The sequence below is a fragment of the Takifugu flavidus genome, chromosome 17 (assembly GCF_003711565.1).
Source record: "Takifugu flavidus isolate HTHZ2018 chromosome 17, ASM371156v2, whole genome shotgun sequence".
Taxonomy (NCBI): Eukaryota; Metazoa; Chordata; class Actinopteri; order Tetraodontiformes; family Tetraodontidae; genus Takifugu; species Takifugu flavidus.
In genome coordinates, this window is record NC_079536.1 from 4,487,537 (window position 1) to 4,509,412 (window position 21,876).

Below are 21,876 nucleotides of genomic sequence, written 5' to 3' on the forward strand. Positions count from 1 at the left end.
CTGAAGCGTGGGCACTTATTATTCAGGTGAAAGAGAACGGCACAAAATCACACCTTCGGTTGCCAATTTTATTCCCTTTCATAACACCAAATGGCTCAGCGGCATCTAGACCTGTACCAGTGCGCCGTAATGCAAACATATAATTCACCAGTTGTCAGATATAAACTTGAAACGTTATATTATTTTTCCGATAAGGATTTTTTCTTCCCCTAGACTTTATTTTGACTGAAGAGACACGTTTAAACTTGCACGAAATAACAGTCTGACTGACACTATCACGTCTAAGATTTCCATAAAGTAATTTCCAAGACCGGTTCTCTGGGATCTGGGTTCCCTGTTCATATCCTGTCCCGTCCGGCCGAGCGACGGCTGTCACGGCTTTGCTGACCCGGTGTAACCCCCCCGCTGTTGTCACAGGGAGGAAGATAAAAGAAACGTCGAGGTCTGTGATGGAGATTAATAACGTCGACTAACCGCAGTGGTAGCATGCTAACCTTTTCCCTGCGTGAACATATTTGTGTAAAACCTATTAATCTCTTTCAGTCATTCTGTAGCTCAAATCATTTATTACTCCGGATAGTTATGAAAAATGTGCGTTTTCATCGGCAGCTGCGTTTTGTTTCTGAAACCACGTCAGCAAACGTGGCTACAACAAATGTCACTTCTGTGTCACAGAATGACGATTTCAAGTCCGATCCTCCGTTTGAGTCTGGCTGGTCCAAACCAAAGCCAGGCTGGAAGGAGACCACCCTCTACAGCCTTCACAGAGGCGACGGAAACCCTCCGCTCACCAAAGTCATCACCAAGACTGGCGAAGGCAGACACCCTTTGCTCAGCAGTAAGGACCCGGGAAGGAACGAGCTGCCATCCAAACAGCTGGAGCGGCTTCTGGCGCCGGGTGCTAAGGAGGCGTGGCCTACAGGGAAGCTCCGTTACCTCAACTACATCCACCCTGTTGGCCACTCAGCGTCTCAGCTGGATTTCGGATCCAGCCCCCAAAGGCCAAATCCAGATAAAGTTCTCTTTCAGACCAGTCCAAATCGACACGCTTCCAAAGAGCCTCTCGGCATCAGCGATGGTAAAATCCTCCTCGCTGTCCATGTTTCACAGACCCGGTCGTTGCTTTGATGTGACGTGAACTCCTCCTCTTTCCCTGAGCAGATCGCTTCATCCAGAATGTGGTGAACCAGTTGGGACCTCACAGCATCCACATGGACTCCTTGATGGGAAACAACCTTGAACAGCTGGCGCAGGTCATCGCCGAGGTGATGCAAGAGGAGCAGCCCAACGTCGAAACACAGCCCGCTCCCGCCGTCCCCGCGAGGGGCAAGGAGGGCGGCGGGAACCAAGACCAGGACCTGAAATCAAACAGAGTGCAGGATCTGATCCAGGAAGACTCTGAGAGGATGAAACAGAAAGGTCAGTGAGTGAATTGAGCTTTGTTGGTTATAAAAGACACGTTTATCTTTACAAAAGACACGTTTATCTTTACAAAAGACACGTTTAGCTTTACAAAAGACAAGTTTATGTTTACAAAAGACATGTTTATCTTTACAAAAGACACGTTTATCTTTACAAAAGACAAGTTTACAAGACATTTACAAAAGGCAAGTTTATGTTTGCAAAAGACAAGTTTATGTTTAAAAAAGACAAGATTACGTTTACAAAAGACAATTTTATCTTTACAAAAGACAAGTTTATGTTTACGCCTCTTTCGCTCACTTCCATTGCTTTTATTTGATTTTCCAGGCCAACAAACAGACAGCGTAGACAAAGATCCTGTTGACAAGGTGAATTTAAAATGACTCATCATTGGTTTCAAATTGGTGAGAAGAAGTTTAATGAGAAAATCTTTGGCTCCAAACAGCACAAGGTCTTTTTCTCCAAACTCCTGGACTACCTCAACATGGAGCCCTTTGACAATCCTCCAAAGGCCCTGAAGATGGTTGGGATGGAGAACGTCCACAGCCAGACGAAGCAGGGCCAGGTCCCCATCCTGCAAGAGAAGGTGGATGCCCCTCAGATTGGGGGACCCGACGGCCAGGTAGACTCGGAGATCCAGAGGTGGATGCAGGGAAAGCCGGAGGAGCCGAAGAAGTCGGACTTGAAGGTGAAAACCCAGCTGGTCCACATCGGGGTCAAGGAGTTCTCCAGCAGAGGGAAGGGCCGGCACTTCGGCTACATCATCACCGGCTCAGAGTGAGTTTGATCCAAATGTACCAACCAGTCCACCAGGCACACGTCCCCCTATAAGAGCCGCTCCCCGGCGGTTACCATAAACCCACTCCTCGCTTCTCTATATTACACTTTATGGCTCCATTCACCAGTTGTTAGCGGCCCCGTTGGAGCCTTTTCAACTCATTTCACGCACCTCAACGTGGAGCACATGTTCCGTTTTGTTCCGTGACATAAATGCGCCTTTTAGAGACGTGTTTCCCGCCCACATATTCCTGCCTTTATGGAAGGATGCTGTAGTTTGAAATCCCTCTGTGTGTGCAGCACCTGATTACAATGGCGGCGATGATAAATCCCTGCGTGTGTGGGTATTACCGCCCCGTGTCACAGCGTTAATAGTGATACTTTGTCAGGAAAGGTAGCCAAGTTCCGTCTCACTCTCTCGCCTCTCTGTCCGCTCAAGCTCAGCAAAGATAAGTTTCTATCCGCTGCGCCCGTGGCCCTCTCTTAAATCCCTTTATGGCGTTATCTCTTCTGGTGTCAGCGGGGCGTCCTTCACCTGTTCAACAGTGGTGGGCTCATAAAGGTCCGATGGGGACGATCTTTATTGTCACACATATACAAACACAGATTAAAAGAGAATACAGTGCGGCGCGTGGGCACGGGGGATGGAAGCAGGTCACCTTCGGAGTGAAATATCTTCACCTCCTCCTCCTCCTCCTCAGACACCTATATGCTGCCCGTGAAGGTGTCCGCATTTGCCGCAGATCTCACAGTTGTTGTCCCCCTTCACATCCTGCAGTGAGGCTACGCTAACCTGCTTATCAGACAGCTCCTGACATTGAGGAGGGGGGGAGGCAGCAGAGGAGGGGGGGGGGCAGCTTGGGGAATTGGGGAGAATACAAGAGAAAGAGACGGAGAGAGCGACCCAAGGGGAAAGTGCTAACATCAACAACCAAGTCACTCCTAGAGCTTTCCACTGGCTGGAATTACCGCAGAGGGGTGCAATCGTGTCTGGAATTGCTTCTGCGAATCTTTAACTTTCAAAAAACCCCTTAAAAAGTGGACGGAGAAGAAGCGCCCGCACTCTCAAGGGTGAAGAGCGCTTCTGCGGAAAGCATAGAAATGATAAAACACGCAGTATCCAGGGCTGCATGGGATTGGCTCCCAGTTTATTTGCCATTTATGTGCCATGGAGAGGCAGCAAAATCGCAACAATGTTGCATTATGGGCCGTGACTTTTCACCGCGTGTCACCTTGCCGCCACTCGGCGGTCCCGGTAATTCCAGGTTAAGCTGTCAGCAATAAAGATGCTCCGTGCATGTGTGTGCGCGCGCGTGCGGCTCTCTCATTTCCTCCTTGGCCTGCAGATTGCCTTTGTTTGGTCTATTTCCTCGGCGATTTGCTCTCCGAGCGGGAATGCAGCCGCGGACTGAGCTGAGATGAGGCATGGCTTTATCAGACCACCATTACACTTCACCCCCCATTCCATTTGCACGTTATTATTCTCATCTCACCGTGAGGGAGCGTGCACGCGGCGCCCTGTTTGTGTACTCTGCGTTATCGTGTTTTGCTGTGCAGCCGGCGAGCGTGTGCACGGAGTGGGGACGTGCGTGAGGAAGAAAAGATGAGGGAGGGAATGGAGCGTCCATATGATGCAGCCATTACACCTCATGCAGGTTCCATTTGCACCTTATTGTTTGTCTCACGGTTTGAAAAAACGCAGGTGATTTAGCAAGCCCGAAGAGGCAGCTGATCCCGTCTCCCTTGGCACGGCTCCGTGCGCGTTGGTTTGTGTTTGCGTGCGTCCCTTCCGCCCGGCACGCGTGTTTGTGTGTACATGTGTGCAGGACAAACACAGCCTGGGCCTGAGCGCAATGACCCATTTGTGGGTTTCGAACTGTGCCAGCATCTTCCTGAAAAACAGGGTTTTAATGGGTGAATGGCAGCGCCGTTCTCATTTGGATCAGTGACCCCCGCCTGTTTCTCTCCCCCAGGTCCCTCACCGCCGCCCAGGCCTCCGAGCTGATGGAGCGGCTGACGCAGCGGCTGAACCTCCACGCCGCTGACCTCACGCAGCTCTCGTACGTACAGTCGAATCCTGCAACATGTAGACTACATGTGATGGGAGATGGGGAGGGGCTGTAAAGGAATCAGCCAATTTAAGCACATTGACTAAATCTTAGTTTAGCTGGACCTGTTTGAGCTCTGACCTGTCTGTGATTGGTCACATGATGCGGGTGGTGAAATATTTAGGGTTTACACCTCCGACGCATCGTAAATCATGATTCATTTTTCGGTTAAAGTAAAGGTCAGCTCTCTGACAACAGTTTAACATCACTATGCAGCCACTTCCAGAGCCCCAAGAGGTCTTAATGGGCTTACTGGCCAGTGAGTTTTAGTAAAACTACTAGTTTTGCTCTCCAGAATGTGGTTAGTTGGGTCATAAATTAGAATTAAAACACACGAAAATGTCAGATTTGTACACTAGCAGCATCCTGATTAAACCTGTCAGTGCTGCTCATCCACGCAGCCCTCATTAGCATAAGTCATACAAACCGGGCCCCTTGACACCATTACTAAATGTTCTGTTTTGTGTCTGTGAGTTTGGAATAAAAAGTTAGCGAAGGTTGCCCAGATGCTGCACAGACTGGAAATGCTGCTCCGCTCTGCTTGAGACTGTAGGCGTTTGTTGTCTCTCTGACCTTTTGTAGTGTTTGGCTTTTGGCGGGGAGCAAAATCAGACCTAATTACCTCCAGACTCACACCGATGCCTCACGTATTCAAAACGCTGCCTTGCCACTGTTGTCACAGTACGCCGTGTCAAAGAGAGTGCCGCGCCGCCGTCAAGCGACTCCGGGTTGGAGGCGGGAAGAGAGCGAATCAACAGCCAGAGATAGAGGAAGTTGTCAGCAGGAGCTGCTGGTTAATGTATTAATGAGCAGGTGAACCGTCCTTGAACCCGGGCAGCTTGGTGCTCATGTCATGGCCACGCTGTACGTTTGGTGTCAGTCCTGGTAGCCGGCAGAGGAGGTGCGCTCACCTAAGATCTGACAAGACTTTCAAGGCACCGCGGCAGGAGAAGTGAAGTCGGTGCGTGGACACACCTGCGGCATACCAACACCCGGCTGCAGATCCAGGCTCTCCAGGCACGGATGACAGAGGGATAGCTGCCTACGGTGACCTTCGGATAGATGTTGAACCTCGAGTGCCGGATTTGCAGGAACAGAAGTCATTGATTGAGTTAATCCTGTTATTACACTGGTTTTCACGTAAAGTGACCCCACCGTCCAGAGACACAGATGTCCAGCGTTGACCTGTCCTCAATCTGTGCAGGAGGGAACCTCCACTTGTTAGCATGGGATGGGTCTTAATCAAACCAGCAGGATATGTGCTATTTCTACCACAATAGATGCCGATGAGACATCCCATAGCTGCGCATCTATCTGTCCATTACAGCTGGATAGTGGACATCGTGAAGGGTCCATCTATGACACTGTCCTCCTCGACCCCAGTCAAAGGTCCCATGTGTTGCTTATGTGCACAGGAAGTGACCTCAGCTCTCATAACTCAACTAATATCTTCTTGCGTCAAAGGCGTGATCTCTGATTAAATGTAGACGAGCCCCGAGAGAAAGAACCGGAGAAGAGACCCTCAAAAAATCAGCCGAGGCTGAGAGGAACGTCGCGGAGCACGAGGAGGGGACACTTAGGTGCCGGCGCAGTTGAGACTCGTGCGCTGTCTGTGCAATCATGTGGCAATAATCAGCAGTATATTGGCTTCTCAGCGAAAGCCTTGACAGGTTCCTCCACGGATGACGTAAGTGTTTTGCCCGTCAGGAACACTAGGGGGAGTGGGACGCACGCTCACAAGTACATTCTCACACGCGTTCTGTCGCAGGCGCTCATGCACACCCCTGCTGACACACACTCGTCATGTCCCAGCAGCACAGCTAATATGGAGTCCAAGGCTTACACATCCGATAACACCAGAAACAGCGTGAAGTCCTCTAGATAGCTAATCAAGGGGAAAAGAACACCGCGGCAGCAGCAGTGTCCTTTTCCTCTCCTGTAAGTAAATCAGGCAGCTTGGAAGAAAAAAAAAGCATATATGTGTGTGTGTGTGTGTGTTTATATACACACATTCATACGTATCACGTCCGTTCAGATGGAGATGCGTGAAGATCTCTGGCAGAACACCTTGAGCCAGGCGGGAGACGAGATTGTGGAAATATTGACATTTACAAGAGCAAACAGAGCCCAGGTGAAGGCATTAGAGGAGGACATTTCCCTCATAGCCGCGCGCGTGTGCGTGCAGCCGTGTTCACAACCGCACGTGTGCGAGCCGGGCTCCGTCTGACGGACAGCCTCGGCTCGACGTCGCCTCTGGCTGCCTGAGTGTGTGTGCAGAGAGCTGACTGATGGTAAGAGGGGGGGTCTGGGTCACGGCGTCTGGCAGCCCAATCCATCTCCCTTCTTGTCGTGCACTATGCAGAAGTACATTATAAAGGTATGTACTCTCGCCAAGGCCGGACTGTAACGACTTAATGGGGCCCTGTAACAGCTGAGTGATTTAGGACGTCTCAGGTGTGTTCCTGTTCGCTCAGTATTACAGAAACCATCCGTCCGTGCACGCGACGTCCTCCGAAACACACACACTCACTCCTGACATCGTTCATATTAACAGCACGCAGACCCGGTTAGCGCCTGCCTGGTAAACATAGCGTTTAACAGAGAAAACGCCAAATATTTCCCCCAGGAGCAGCCGGAGAACAAAAGTGGAGATAAAAGGGAGTGAAAATTGGACTTGTTTAGCCCAGCAGATAAAAGCCCGACTATAAATGAATTGTGATATTACTCTAACTACCGACTGTGCAACGAAGAATAATTATTCTTGCTGTTAAGAGCCTCCTCCACAAGCCTTAATGGACATTTGTGCCAGAAGTTTAGGAGAATGAGGAGGTGTCGCTCTCGCAAGAGAGAGAACACAAATTAAAAGCCTGAAAATGCAAATTGCCACATTAAATGTGGATCTATATGAAGGAAAGTTCAACTCAATCTTGAGTTTGAGTGGCCAGTTAAAGTCAGGCTCTCGGAATATTCTGGGCAGTAATAGATAAAAGTAATTAAAATGCAGATTACGGTCTTTAATCCTGACATTAAACTGTCAGAAGTGACCCGTGTGGGTTCTCTCGCACCTGACGGGAGTCGTCCTCCCGACTCAGGGATTCATTATGCCGCCCCGGTTCGCCGTCACTTCCTCGAACGTCCCTGATTTAATTTTGAACTTTGATGAGAACTTGAGGAAAATGATCCGACTGCTGCATTCCAGCATTCTGAGCGCGTCGGCCTGATTGGCCCATTGGGGGAACCACAATTACAGCTGAAAACCAGCTGCCATCTTTGTTTCTGATTGGCCCCGACAGGGTTTTTATCATTCACGGGGATGATGTGTTTGATATTGTGATTTCTTTTATGTTGTAGGAGATTCTTCTGTTGTTGTTATTTCAGCTTTTTGTCACATGAAATTCTTTTTTTCACTTTTTCTAAAAGAATATTTAAGCACAGTTTTTAGAATATTGTAGAAGACCAGAGAAATCCCTCTTTTATATGAAAATTAGCATTTTTCCCCCTCCCTACTGCTGGGAGCTGTTGCAGGCTCTGGTGGGATTGTTAGATTCTATTTCAGTGCCAGGGACCGCAGGTATTTTTTCCGCTCAGGGGAAAGAAGTTTGTCTCTTACTTCAAGAACAGGAATTTTGGGTGATATTTAGCCCTCCGGCATCACGTTTCAAATATCAATCCCAATAGTTGATGCAGGCGTGCTGACATAGTTAGCATGTAACATATTGGGAAAACCAGCCAGGATTCTCTAACGCTCTTTTATTAATTTTTTTTTATTTTTTTACAGTGTCCTGGGACCAGCGTTGACTTTCCGGCTCGGCCCCAACCCCAAGAATCTGACCACTGCAGACCTGGTACAGGTTGCAGGTAAGATCCTCACATGCACCGGTCCTGAGCCCGGGGCTCGTTACTGCCCACCAGGCCGCTCTGTCAACGCCTCTGCGCGCTGTCACTCTTGAAAGGCTGGAGTTCATCATGTCCAGACAAACCGCTTCCTCAAAAGAGGACTATCAAAAGGTTGCAGTGACAGATGACCATCAATTACCGAGGCGCCGAATCTCTGGATGGTTTCTCCAGCGGTGCGAGTGGTGGAAACGGGTTCACTAGCCAATCATTTCCACCATTTGTGTGTTTGAGTGTGTGTGTGTGTGTTACTGATAGATGGCCATCACCTACAAAACTCCAGGATATCCTCTATATGTGTGGAAATGACCGAGTAATGTTCCCGACAGCCGGTGTCGTCCAAATTCGTTCGCATAGGTGTCACGGATCAAAGCAAACCCACGCTTTGATGCCTTGGTCTCTGAGCGGGAGCTTGACCTGGAGTTTGGAACATTTATCGGGGATTATCATGGCGTTTATTTCATACTCTCCCCGCCTCCCCGTGTTGACGTGGGCGAGAGCCAATGATGGGTGTTCGCGTGGCTGAAATGTCAGATTAAACGTTAAGTCAAGCCGATCGTCAGTCCGACCCGTGCTGATGAATTATGAGGAGGCCCAGCCGGGGAAGCGGTTCGTGAGCCGGACCGCTGGAAATGTACCCGAAATGATGGAAGTTAGTTAAATTCTTCCGCTGCTTCTTTCCAGCTGCTAACACGCGCCTGACAGTGACTTTAATGCAATATGGCCTCCGTGCTGTGATTTCAAAGCGGACACCAGGCGGCACGGCAACAGCATGGGTTTTCAAGGTCTGGAAATCCAACTGACACCCACATGCAGCGGCCACCTGGGTAATCCTGGCTGACCATTGCCGTATGTGTGACTGCGCATAAATGACACGGCCCCGTAATGAACTCATCAAAACCCCCGCTGTATTCAGCTCAGCCCGCTGTCGAGAGCCTGCACGGCGGGTTCATCGCAGCCATTAAACTGGGAAGGCAAGTTGTCCGAAGGCATGTGAGATACTGCTAATAAAGTCTTCTTAAGCTGTTTATGTGGACCACAATGAATGAAGGCATTTGGTCTGCATATTTTAAGGGGAAGTAGTTCATTTGCAATTATATTTAGGCTATAAAGATGCTAGTTCGGAACACTGCCTACTCCAGATTCACCACTATCTTGAATGGATTGTAAGCGTGACTAGAGGGAAATCAAAGAGATTGTCTTTAAAATCAAAGGACTTTTCTGTCAAATCAGAGAAACTTTCTTTAAAATAAAATCCGTTTTCTTAGCAGTCATCATTTGATCATCAATGATGATCATCATCATTTTCGGTGTGTTAATGGAAACTTGGGAGGATGCAAATGTTTTTAATTTTTCTTACATTTTGAGCATAACATTAGTTGCCAGACAGACATGAAGCTTTTAAGGAATTTTTTTTTGGAAAAAAGGAAATGGAACCGATCCACAACCCTGTGGAACACCCCAAACAACTTCAACATAGGTTTCACAAGATAGAAAACTTTATAAGAGCTGTTCTTAAAACCAAACAAATCTTATAAATTGTATCTGTTTGGGTTTTTTTTCTTCTACATGCCAACACACAATAATGTGCCATCTTTAATAAGGCTAATAAAATGGTTTTAAAGCAGCAGGTTCAGGCGTACTTTACTGTAGTCTAGGGGCCACATACAGTACAGTTTACTCTTAAGTGGGCCGGCCCGAAGCTAACACAGCCCCGCTAAGTTCTCCTGTCCGTCTCTCTGTCCATCCCCTCCGTTTGATGAATAGACAAAGGGCCTCGGTTGAAAGGCACGGACAGTATAGAGGAGATTTGATAACTCATTGAAAAGCATCTTTTGCAGCAGGTTCTTAGCGGCTGTGTGGTGAAAGGCCTGCTGGGAGGTCTGACTGTATTAGCGGAGGTAGAGGCTCTTGTGTTCTGCTCAACTGGAAAACCGCAGGACAAAGACCCGCGCTGCCTAATCCCTGCTCGGCTCCAAAACAAAAGGGAAAGCTGCTGCTTTATCAAAACTACAAGGCATTCTGTGTGTTCGCATCCGTGCGTGTGTGTTTTCTTCTTCGATCCCCCCCCCCCACCACCACCACCACCTTTAATGCAGCTGTGCTCGTGCTGGGCCAGGAAAATGATTTGTGTGCTATTTGATGAAGTGGCAGCCGAGCTTGTTAAAACCAGTGTCGAGGTGCGCTGTTTAAAACTACTTTGTTGTTTCATTTTAATCTGCCAGCGATTGCTAAATGTAAATCAACCTCCGGCTCTGTCCGAGCTCTTCTCTTGCCACCACGCTGGTGGATTTGAGGCTCTCCTTGGAGGTTTTCGCTTTATTTTCTTGTAAGTTCCTGCTGCGTGTTTGTTTTTGAGCTGATTGCCCGGTTTTGTTGGGTTATTAAGCAATTTAATTGGTCGTCTTTCTCTGTGAGAGTAGGAAAAAAAAAAAAAAAGGATCTTGTGGCCTCAGCCAATGGCGGGCAGGCCAAACGCCACGCTGAAAGAGGGTACGTGTGTGTTAAGGCAACTGGTAGGTGGTGGGTGGGAGCTGGGTGAGGGCACTTCTATTGTCATGGCTGTCACGGCTGGGCGACCCCAGGCCCCCAAAGAGGCCCCAAAGGCCCCAAAGGCCACGCTACAGCAATAAGTCCACGTTCCCCAGGCCGTGAGAACCCTGGCCCTGGTCAATGAGCGCTGGGAGCTTGGGGACCAGGGGAGCAACTGGCTGGGCCATCTGGACCAGAGAGCAGACACACCCTGACACACGGCTGTCACCCGGGGGTGACACGTAGAGACGTGGACCAAGTCAGTGTCGTCTTCCGTGTTCCAGCGCACACGCCCGTATGAGAAGGAGGGTGAGAAAATTCAGTTGGAGGGGGTCTACTGGTTCCAGCTCCCCTGTAAAAAAAAAAAAAAAAACCCAACAAAACCCCACAACCATCTTGTCTCACCGCGTGTTTAAGTGTTTTTGCACCAAAGCAGATGGTCGGAAATGCACTGAATGAGAAGTTTTCCTGAAAACCGAAAGGAGAGACTTTGTGGGCAGATGCGTAGCGTCCTCCACCCACGCCACCTCTATTGTTGTCTTTAAAAACCACGAGAGCCATCCTAAATATAACTGAAATTCTTCTCTTTCTCCCTTTGTCTCTGTTTGTGCTCTCTCTCTATTCCATCAGAGGACTTGCTCGTCTCTCTGATTCGCTCGCAGGCACACACACACACACACACACACACACACACAAACACACACACACACACACACACACACACACACACACACACACACACACACACAAATGCATGCCACAACTCCGCTAACCCTCCGCCGCATAATGGTACTAGCTGCAATTTGAGTGGTAGTCTTTTCCAGCTGAGCAGATTAGCATAGATCTCCCACGTGGACAGAGTTGACCTTCACTCTGGCAAACACTTGTCAAAATGCCAGCTATAATTACCTTTTCTCTTCGCAAACAGCACAATGGTTTATCCACCTGCATCTCAGGTGCAGAGGACGCCGCCATCGCCGCTGTTTTCTGAACATGCATGTTTGTGGAGGCGATATTAAGCCGACTCTCTCGTGCCACAGGTGCGGCTGCGCGTTTTCTGTTTGATATTGTAATATCTGCTCGCCAATGTGCAGCCAGGGGCTAAAGAAATAAATGAAATTCGCCATTGACCATTTCCAGCCCGCTCGTGTCCGGCAACAGCATTCATTCTGCCCAAATAGAATGTGTTTAAAATGCACGCCTGACGGTCTTGGTGTTTTGTGTCTTAACATCTGTATCAATGAGCATGGAGGTCAGAAAACAACCCGGGTCCCCCCCCCCACCCCCCACCCCCCGACTCCTCATTGCTGACCGCCCTCTCTGGTTGAGTGCTCCAATGCGCTCAGTTCGGTGATCAAAGTCTTCCTCGGTCTTCTCCTCCTCTGTCGCCCCTGGCTCTGTGCATGTGTCTGTGAGGGTGTGTGTGTGTGTGTGGTGTGGTGTGAGCCGTTCAGCCACGAGCTCAGCTCCCGGTATTTAGTCGGAGTACAAACATCCACATGCATCATATTTCTACATTGATGCTTATTTGATGTGACACGTCTCACTTAACGTGAACGCATCATTGATGTGGGGAGTCACTGTTGCTGGAGCTGCTCGTTCCCGTTTTTGCTCCTAGAGGGGTCCCTTTAAAAATACCACCCTTTTGTGGACAAGGACTAAATCTGGAATTCTAATCTCATTTGAGACTCTAGATTAGGTTCAATCCTGAGTAAGGTTGGACTAGTAGCTGCATTTGATGTTCGAGTTCTTTCTCCTAGCCGTACCGCCTCTGTGGGGTCCGTTTCAACGATGGGAGCCTCCACATTCAAATTCAGCTCACAAGTGCGCCATTTACACCATGTTATTAGCCGAAACGTCCAGAGTTATCCTCACAGCCTGGAGCTGCTTTCACATGCATGTTTACCAGTGATTGCTGTATCAGCACTCTCCCCCCTCCCTCTATCTGCGCCTGCTTTTCTTTTTTTGGCAGTGAAATTTCCCTTTACTATTAAACAGGGACCGGTCAGGATGGGGGAATGAAATCCAAGCTATACCCTCACAAGTATAGCAATGCAAATGTGTCTCTGTCCTTGCCATGGGATATTAAATATCCAAAGTTGCATTAGTCACAGACCAACATGCTAATTTTCTTGTCTACCAGGGTCTTAGATATTCCTTTTTAACTCCAAGGTCACGATGCTTCATCCTCCCTGGTGCTTCCAGGAGCAGAAAACATCTCAAACTGTGTGGAGAGCTATTAAAATTTCCCCAGCACGGCTTTTTATTGTCACCTGGAAGTCGGTTTAAACCCAGTTTTCGCTCTGCTCCTTGCACCGCAGTTGAGGCTTAAAGTATTTGCTGCCGTTGTCGTCATTGTAAAGCCAAGAATGTCCGGCCCGCGTGTCACAATCCCGACTATCCTGTTCTTGTTCTTTCTCGCTGCACTTGGTTGTTCTGCTCCTCTGTACATCAGCGCGGCGGCCGGTCACGGCTGCATGGCTCCTGTCAACATATTTACTGTGTCAACATTACTGCTGGGGAGCAACCGAAGACAGTAACAGGTGCCCGTCAGCAGCCGGCCAGATCTCCATTGCATTAAGGGATCTGCGCTGTAGACGAGGATTAGCGTCGTCTGCCATTGTTTGTTTGCTAATTCCATCTCTGAGGCATTTGTAGAAAATAGGCACGAATAATTGAAAGCAATTTCTACTGGACACAGCCGAGCTATCGGTGGAAGGGAGGGAGATTAATGAGCAGGGAGTCGAGCGCAATGCGAACCGCAGCAAAGGAGGAAACCTTTCCGAGACCTGGAGACGGGATCTGCGCTCGCCAATGAGGTGGGTGGAAACAAAGAAGGTGACGGAGCGGGACGGTGCGGCGTTAGGCCACGCCCCCTTTCAAATTAAGATAACACTGCGGCCTAACGTCCATCATATTTTCTCACTCTTGGTGGCTAATTCGATAACAAAATGGCCGTTCCGGGTTTTTTTTGGGGTTTTTTTAAAGAATCTTTTTCCTGCGGCCTCCTTTCGGGATCTTCGTGGCTCTGAGTGCACGGGCTGTCTGATCACAAGGATGCTGCACACTTGCTCGATGCTGCGGGTTCAAGCGCCTTGTTGAGCGGGAGAACCAGCCGCCCCTCTTATTTCCCCTTCCTTTCATCCTGACCCCTCTCCACGACCCCCCCCTCCCCTTCATCTTTCCCAGCTGCACCCATGGTGAAGTAACTCTCAACGACATGGATCCCGTGTGCCAAAATCAGCAGGTACACGTGGCGGCGGACGCCAAACAGCAAAAAGACAACTTCCTGTTTCCTGTTTTTGCTTGTAAAAAACAAACAAACAAGGTTTTTGAGTCTTGAAATGCTGCCAGATCTCACCAGTGTTCACTGACACGCCATTCAATGAAGAGAATGGCCTTTTAATCTTAAAAAAAAGTCTTTAATATACATTAATATTTTCTTTTCCTCATCCCTCTTTTAACCAGAGTTTTCTGACCACGCGAAGACAAACAGCAGGTTTCCTTTGTCTCTGCACTCCAGAGAGAATAAAACTGTCCATCAGGGCGTTGGGATGGCGGCTAAAGAGGCCCATAATGTTTCTGTTGACAAATGCTGTGTACGGCCCCACAGATCTATGTCTCCGAGAAGCCGAACACACCAGCGATTGAGACAAAATGAAGGTGGAAAACCAAGAGACGCCGCCGCTGCCGCCGCCGCGCCGTTCCACCTGCGTGTGTTTGTGCACGCGCTAATGTTCCCGCAGCATCCGAGGAGCCTTCGTTTGTAGGCCGCCTCTTAATGGAACATCGGCACTAAATTGTCCCCTGAATGCGGAGCCGTCCGTCTGTGGCATTGTGAGCCACAAGTGCGGAGAAACAAAAGAGCTCTGCCGGCTTCAAAGCGAGTAGGTGACATTTAAGGCTTTCAGGCTTCAAAGTGCTATTTGCTTTTGTAGTTTCCTTTTGAGCATAATTATCCAACACAGACGTATATTTCCAGCTGGATGACACCTCCCCCCTGGAACACCTGTAAACGTATTGATTATCATGTATGATTTAACATATACTAAACAGCATGATGACGGCGGTGAGCTGATGGTTAACCTGGTGGAACCCCCCCCCCCCCCCCCCCCCCCCGCTGAGTGTTTCCAGGCGAATATCACCTCCCCATCCCCCATTTTTCATTTCTCTTCCTCGCGTCTCTTTCTTCTCTCCTTCTAATCCGAGTGTCTCTCTATAATTCATGTCCAGGTGCAGCGCCGGCTTTATTTGGCGCCCAACTTGAGAGGTGGGGGAGGGGACAGATGTTCAATTTTCGCTCCCTTTGTGCGTTGCTCGATGCGCGTTCGCGGGCGGCTCCTCTTTGAGCCGGCGCGCCACCTTAACCACGCAACAGTGCGGCGAAAAACAAGGGTCTCCACAGATTCGACACATCTGTCCATGAACCACCGGCGATGGCGAGGAATTTCCAATCATTTTAAATTAATTTGAGAGGAATGATGCCATTGTGATCCAGCTTTATGGAAATCCCTCATCAGAAGCCCCCTCAAAAAATCTGTAATAATTGATTAGATGCTTGAGCGTTGGTCTTTTTTTTTTCTCTAACTGTCTAGTAGCGTTTGGCTGTGTCTTGTATAAAACATGCAAAGATCTGCGTTGCTATCTGACATGTATAATATAACATGCAGCTGTGGCCAGGTGAGATACTCAGGTGAGTTTGCATTTCCAGTTTAACCGTCTCGTTGCAATAACATGGTAATAACAATCAGCCACCACAGTAAAGAGCACTCAGACCAGGAACATTGTCTGCCCACAGTTTAAAAAAGCTCTTACCTCCATGGGCAGATGGGGCACCGAACAAGTGACCTCCACTCCAGCTTTTATAAGGTCTGCGCGGAATCTTTCACCAGTTAAAAGCATCAAAGAGCATTTCTTGGCCTAAGCGTTAACACAAATCAGCCGAATCTGCCTGAGAACCAGAGGAGAAGCTGCGTAGCGGCGCGCTAATGAGCGAGTTTCAGTTGTCCTAAGAACTTTAGCTGTAACGTGAATATGATCACGACGCGTTGATGACTGAATTCAGGAAGCTGGTTTCTCTGTCGTCGAGACGTGCTCGTTGCCTGGGCCGCCCTCCCCGTGCACCCTCAGGTCTGCACTGAGTAGAACGGGTACCGCAGGGATGCATTCCAAATAGGTCATCTTAATCCTTCTAAATGAACAAAGAAAGAAAAAAGTACCGGAAAAGAAAGACAATGAATTATGGATACGGTTTAAGAAAGATATTGCTCCCTGGCCTCCTCTCTGTTTTTCATTTCTCCCCCCCGCGCGTCCTCTGCCTCCTCTTAAATCGATAGCGGCTGACTGTCATGGGTCAGCGGCCTGTGCGCATCAGGCCGACCTGCAGCAGCTGAGCGCCGCGTCTCCCAGGACTCTCTGCAGAGGTGATAACTTGTTCCTATCTGGAGCTTCTCTTCAAGCGACACTCAGTTTCAATTTAACTCCAATATCCACTTCAGATTGACTTGGGATGGCCGAAAGCCACGGAATATGCCATCCATATGATCACTGTTAATCCAGGGGGACGGCGCGCGTTTGAAAATACCTGCGGCAAAGCCTTTGCATAGATTCAAAGGATGAAAGTTAAGCTCGCGCTGATTCTTTTCCTGGTAAAAATGACTTTCACTGTGAAATGATTCCCTCACTCCATGAGGAAGCTGGTCCGTTCCATTAGAAACACTTTGCCAGCCGCGTCCCCTAGTTAGGCTAACAGTCAGGCTAACAGTTAGGCTAACAGTTAGGCTAACAGTTAGGCTAACAGTTAGGCTAATAGTTAGGCTAATAGTTAGGCTAACAGCCTTGGCAACGTCAGCTGCGGTTGTGACATTGCAGCTTCCTGGTGGGCGGGGTCACCTGATTGCAGCAGCTGATAGAGTTATTGTTTTGAAGTCCCGAACTTGAGAAAACTTGAGCGCACTGTGTGTGTGTATGTGTGTGTGTGTGCGTGTGCCCGCCGCAGTGGTGAGAAGCTAACCGCAGGTTTCCTCGCACCCGGAGCCCAATTACCTGTGTTAAGGCCACATCCGAAACAGGGGATTACAGCATATTATTCTAGCACCAACAGTCTTTCTGCCCACCCGCCCGCAGGCAGCCAGACGCGGGCAACAGAGGAGGAGGGTGTGAGAGGTGTTACATTAGCACCTGGATGTGTGAACAGCAGATGACTGACCTTTTACCGGTGACTGATACACTACCTGCAAATCTTGTTTTCCGCCTGTAGCTTCCCTTCTCTGCACTTCAACTTCTTCTCTCTTCTTCCTTGTTTTATTTGGTGGAGGTGGAGGTGGAGGAGGAGGGGGGGGGGGGTCCAACAGTTGCTCTGCTGTGGGTGTTGAAAGGTGTCTCTGAATTGCTGCTGCTGTTTAGAAACCCTCCCGTCTTTATTGAACCGGCCGTTACAATTCCGTTTTATTTCATTCTCGCCCGTTTTGCCTCGTTTTCTTCCATATAACGCGTAGCAGCCAGCACGCCCGCGCCAAGCGGCGGCGGCGGCGGAACATCCGTGACACACAACTTCCTCCGAGTCACCTGCCAGGGGCTCTAATTAGACTGATAAGCAGTGCAAGTGGAATCAGCTCTTCCTTGTAATCAGCCCCACGGAGCCCAGACAGACGGCTAAATGAGAAGGAGATGAGGCGTGCAGCCCAACAGGTGTCCTCAGAAAGACAAGGGGGTGTGTTTGTACAGGCTTTTACCCTCCGCCACTTCCATCTCAGAGATGTTCTGCAGTTATTTGGGAAATAAGTGTACAAAAAAAGAAAGTGTTCCCTTTTTCGTCGCGTAGATTTAATCTCCACTCCGCGGCTGCGAATCATCGCCCGGCTGTGATGGAAATGTTCGGGGGAAGCGCGCGGCGAACTGTGCGTTTTCATTGCGTTTGCGGCCCCTCTTCCTTAAACACGCGGTTATGGCTGTCGCGCTTTGTCCTGAAGCGACGCAATAACGAGGAAACGCACACATCGGGCGAGGCTGGATGCAAAATGATACCCAGCCTAATGAAATCTCAGAAGGGAAATGTCATATTTGTCATGTTGACGCCTGCGAGAGACCGCCGCGTTACACCTTTATTTTACACCCACCACCTCCAGCTGCACGCAGGAAGACGGCTCGGGGGGGTGGGGGGTTAGAAAGGGGGGGTGGGAATGGCAGCTCTGGGTAGCGTCTGTAGACGTGGTTGGACGGGTCGATTCAGGGACGGCACAAGCGCCAGTTGTGACACCGACCTCCTGGAGCCGGGGCGGCGCTCAGAGCGACTGGAGGCCACATTAGCAGCTCAGCACGCTGGAGATTTGATTGAGGATCCATTTTAAGTGCTGGCGTTTTAAGAAAATGGCGGAATGCGGCCCGCCGTCTTGGGATGGGAGGCGAAGTTCTCGGAGGACAGAAGAGCGACGGCGCTAATTTCACGCTTTGTTTCTGACCGAGATTGTATGAAATAAAAGCTACACTGTTCATCATCCTGTGATTGTTTTGTCAAACGTTTTGGACGCCGATATTATTTCTCAAGGAAATCCAAACCCTCCTTCAAGGATGTGGGTTTTCTCCTGTTTGTCGGCTGGTGGCTGGCGGCGCCGCTGAGCGTGTGATTGGTTGGATTCAGTCGCTGCAGAGTGTGAAAATCACGCCGTTTCTTTCAAATCCCAGCGTTCTCCATCGTCTGTAGATCATCCAACGATGGGACGTGTTTTCAGATCTAATCCACTTGATTACCGCCGCCTCCGCCTCCTCCGCCCGGGCCCTCTTCATCCCTCATCTTCGACGTCGTCCTCCCGGCTTGAGTGATGGCGCTCGTGATTCCTAATGACAGTCGGAACAAATCTACAGTAATGAGGTCGTGACGGGTTCATATTTCCCTTTCTCCGTAATCACCCTTCACGGATCCTCGCGACCGAGCCGTTCCCGGGTCTCGGGAACGGTGAACCGGCATGAGAGAGATCGGCCTCCTCCCGGGGAAGACCTCTCTGCAGCCAGGACGGACCCCCCCTCCCCTGATGCCCTTATTATCTGACTCACTGGAGCTCACATCCTGCAGTGATGTGACGGCTGCCCGCTGCGTCTTTCAAACCCGGCATTATGACGCCCTTCACATTGTGTGTGTGTGTGTGTGTGTGTGTGTGTGTGTGTGTGGGGGGGGGGGACCTTTTAGTGGTCTCATCTGTACATTTATCTACAGCAGAATAGGTGCACGCAGGCTCAGTGATGTATGGCTCCCGGGGACTCGAACAGGAAGTGTGGGCCGGCACGCCGTTGCGGTTAGCTGGTGGATGGCGAGCAGCATCAGGTGTGCGCTCCCGGGCCGTGAATATGCTGCACGCGCACGCTCGGCATGCGCGTGCTCGCTGATGTGGTTGCTAACGCGGAGACGGGTCTGGAGAGAGAGCCTGCAGGATAATTGCTGCCACGGTGACAGGTAGGGCTGTCTCTGCCCAGAGTTCCCTCAATGGGGAGGCTGTGTGTGTGTGTGTGTGTGTGTGTGTGTGTGTGTGTGTGTGTGTGTGTGTGTGTGTGTGTGTCAACGTCACTATCTGTTCCGCCTGGGCCCCAGTAGGCTCCCGTCAGATGGTGGCAGACCTCCAGATGTTTTTATTCTATCTCACAGTTGAACAGGCAGCAACAGTATTTATTCCTCTTTTTTTGGGCTTTACAAGAAATTTTACCTGAAAATACCAAAACGGTTTGTGTTTTTGCTTCAAATTGTATTTGAAAAGCATTGTTTCGTGCCGCCTGCCCCAGGTAGTGTTGAAAACAGTGTTTTTTTTCCTTCTTTGTTGTATCTGAGTCATTTCACCTCTGGGCTGATTTACCGCCTGTTTTTATTGAGCTGACTGATGCATGTTCCTGTTCGAGCACCGAACACCAACTGGGCTGCGAGGTTCCCCCAACTGGTCACGGCAGATGACCACCCACCCGGTGCCGGGGGTCTGCCAGAGGTTTCTGCCTTCATTCATTCCTTTTGCTGTAATAACGATGGCTGAGAGTTGGATCAGAACCAGGAGGTATCGGGTTCATCCCGCTCATGTGACTCCTCTCCTGCAGAACCAACAGGTTTTGTAATTTGGTCGGACTTGCATGCACGGAACCAAATGTGTTGCGTTCAAGTACCTTCATTAAGCAGAAGAAAAGGGAAGCGATCGCCTCAGTTTCAGTCAGCCTGTTTGGTTGTTTTGGTTTTACTCACTAAAAGTGTTCATTTTCTGGCAAAGCTTGGGGGAAAAAAACATCTTTCTCAGGATTGGTTTAATTGGATTATCTGTGTTTGTGTGTGTGTGTGTGTGTGTGGTGGGTGTGTGTGTGTGTGTCCTTGTTTCGCTACATATTCAGGACCTAAACACTAATTTACTTGCAAAGTGAGGACATTTTGCTAGATAAGACAAGATAAACCTTCATTGATCCCACAGCAGTGTTCCAGCTGCACAAAGGCAGACAGGAAAGGTACAGAGAGAGCGACACACACAACGCACAGCTGTAAATAAGTGCTGCCTCCTTTAACAGAAGAAATATAAATTTGGAGAATAACAAAAACGAAGGTGGAAGGTGCCGTCTCTTCTGTGGGACCATTTTGTCTGGGCCCCACAACTTTAAAGGGCTGTTTGAGGGTGAAGACATGAGTCTGGTTGGACCTGGGGTGAGGCTGGGGTTAGCGTTAGCGTAAGGAGCTGCGTTATGCATCATTTCGCTGAAAGTCCCCCGCAAAGATAGAAATACGAGGATGTGTGTGTGTGTGTGTGTGTGGTATCAAACGTCCACTTGTTGTGTCTCTAGAGGCGGCAGTAGATCCTTTTACGCATAATGTCTGGCTGGCAGCAGCTTGTGTTATAAGGAAAGGTCACGCCTGGACCCCGCGGCATGCTGGGATGCCGGCGGCCGTGATTGCCTCAGACGCACGCCTCGTTTTTTACCCTAATCTTCGCGGCCATCCGCTCTCTCTGAGTGATTGTCAGAGGCGATTCTGGTGTCACGCGTCCTCCTGGAGAGGCAGCGTGGACGACGCCGGGGAAAATACGGAGCGACACCCGTGGGGTCGCCTCCCCCGTCTGGAGGTGCCCCCTCCACCTCCCGAGTCATTTCGCCAGCACCACCTTGGTTAGCGCCAATATGGTGGCGGTAATATCAGCAGCAGCCACAATCTATTAATCAAGCAGGCGGCAAAGACACAGATATTATGTGTGTGTGTGTGTGTGTGTGTGTGTGTGGGGGGGGGGGGGGGGGCACCTCCAGGTGGGGGTTATCCAGCCATTTTTGAAAGGGTTCTTTAATAAGGGAGGATGCAATTATAAACGTGTCATGTGGGCTGTGTTTGAAGGAGGCCACTAGCGTCCGCGGCGGACACAGGGCGCATGCTGATTGCACAGCCATTACGGGAGCTGCATCCAGGCGCCATCTCCATTTTGTCTCCTGTTTGATGTCGCCTGTGATGTGTCAACAAGAAAGCGAGTTGTTGGGGTTTTTTCTCTTTCTTTTTTTTTTTCCTCCCCTCTTTTTTTCGCGGCTTAAAGCTCGACGGATGCAGAAATAGCGGAGGTCCGCGGCGTCTGGATTCGGGCTAAATAACAGCAGTGGGTTTGTTTGGGAGCTCTGTTGGTTTATCCGCGGGAAACGATCGATCGGGGTGAATAAACAGTGAGCCAGCCAGGACCCCCTGCTGTTAGCAGCACGACGCTAGCATGTGACAGACGCGAAAATATATGATTGGCACTGCTGATTGGCCTTTAAAGGCCCATGATGTCATGGCCAGGATCAATGTTCACCGAGAGAGGGATGTTTTCTTTCCCCTGAATTATTTTACCCATTTTAATTTAATCCTAATCTTATTTTGGAGACATAGCGTTGTTCAGCACCTACGTTTATTGCTCATTTCTTTTGAGTTCATTGGTTACGGGAGATGAAAACAACAAAGTCGGGGATATATTTGCCTTTATGTCTGTGATAATCTCCGACTTGGTTATAAAAATAAGTGCGCACTTCCTGTCTGAGGCCTGGCACGCTGCTGTTGCGTCATCACTTCCTGTCAGCACAGGTGGATCCCACAGACGTGGTTCACCTTTGCAGTGGGCTGTAAAGAGAGTAATCCCAGGTTGCTGCTGTAGTCCCTGCGGGTTATTAT

General features: G+C 49.6%; 1 protein-coding gene across 2 annotated transcripts in view; it reads left to right on the forward strand.

Annotated features, from left to right (window-relative positions):
• The window catches only part of ptprn2 (protein tyrosine phosphatase receptor type N2), a 69,360-nt gene that overhangs the window by 12,975 nt on the left and 34,509 nt on the right, over positions 1-21,876 (forward strand). For both annotated transcript variants that reach the window (XM_057013210.1, XM_057013212.1), the window contains 6 exons: positions 676-1,078; positions 1,162-1,419; positions 1,750-1,790; positions 1,868-2,199; positions 4,173-4,259; positions 8,086-8,165. In XM_057013210.1, the coding sequence (XP_056869190.1) occupies positions 676-1,078; positions 1,162-1,419; positions 1,750-1,790; positions 1,868-2,199; positions 4,173-4,259; positions 8,086-8,165 (1,201 nt within the window). The remainder of the gene's footprint in view (positions 1-675; positions 1,079-1,161; positions 1,420-1,749; positions 1,791-1,867; positions 2,200-4,172; positions 4,260-8,085; positions 8,166-21,876) is intronic.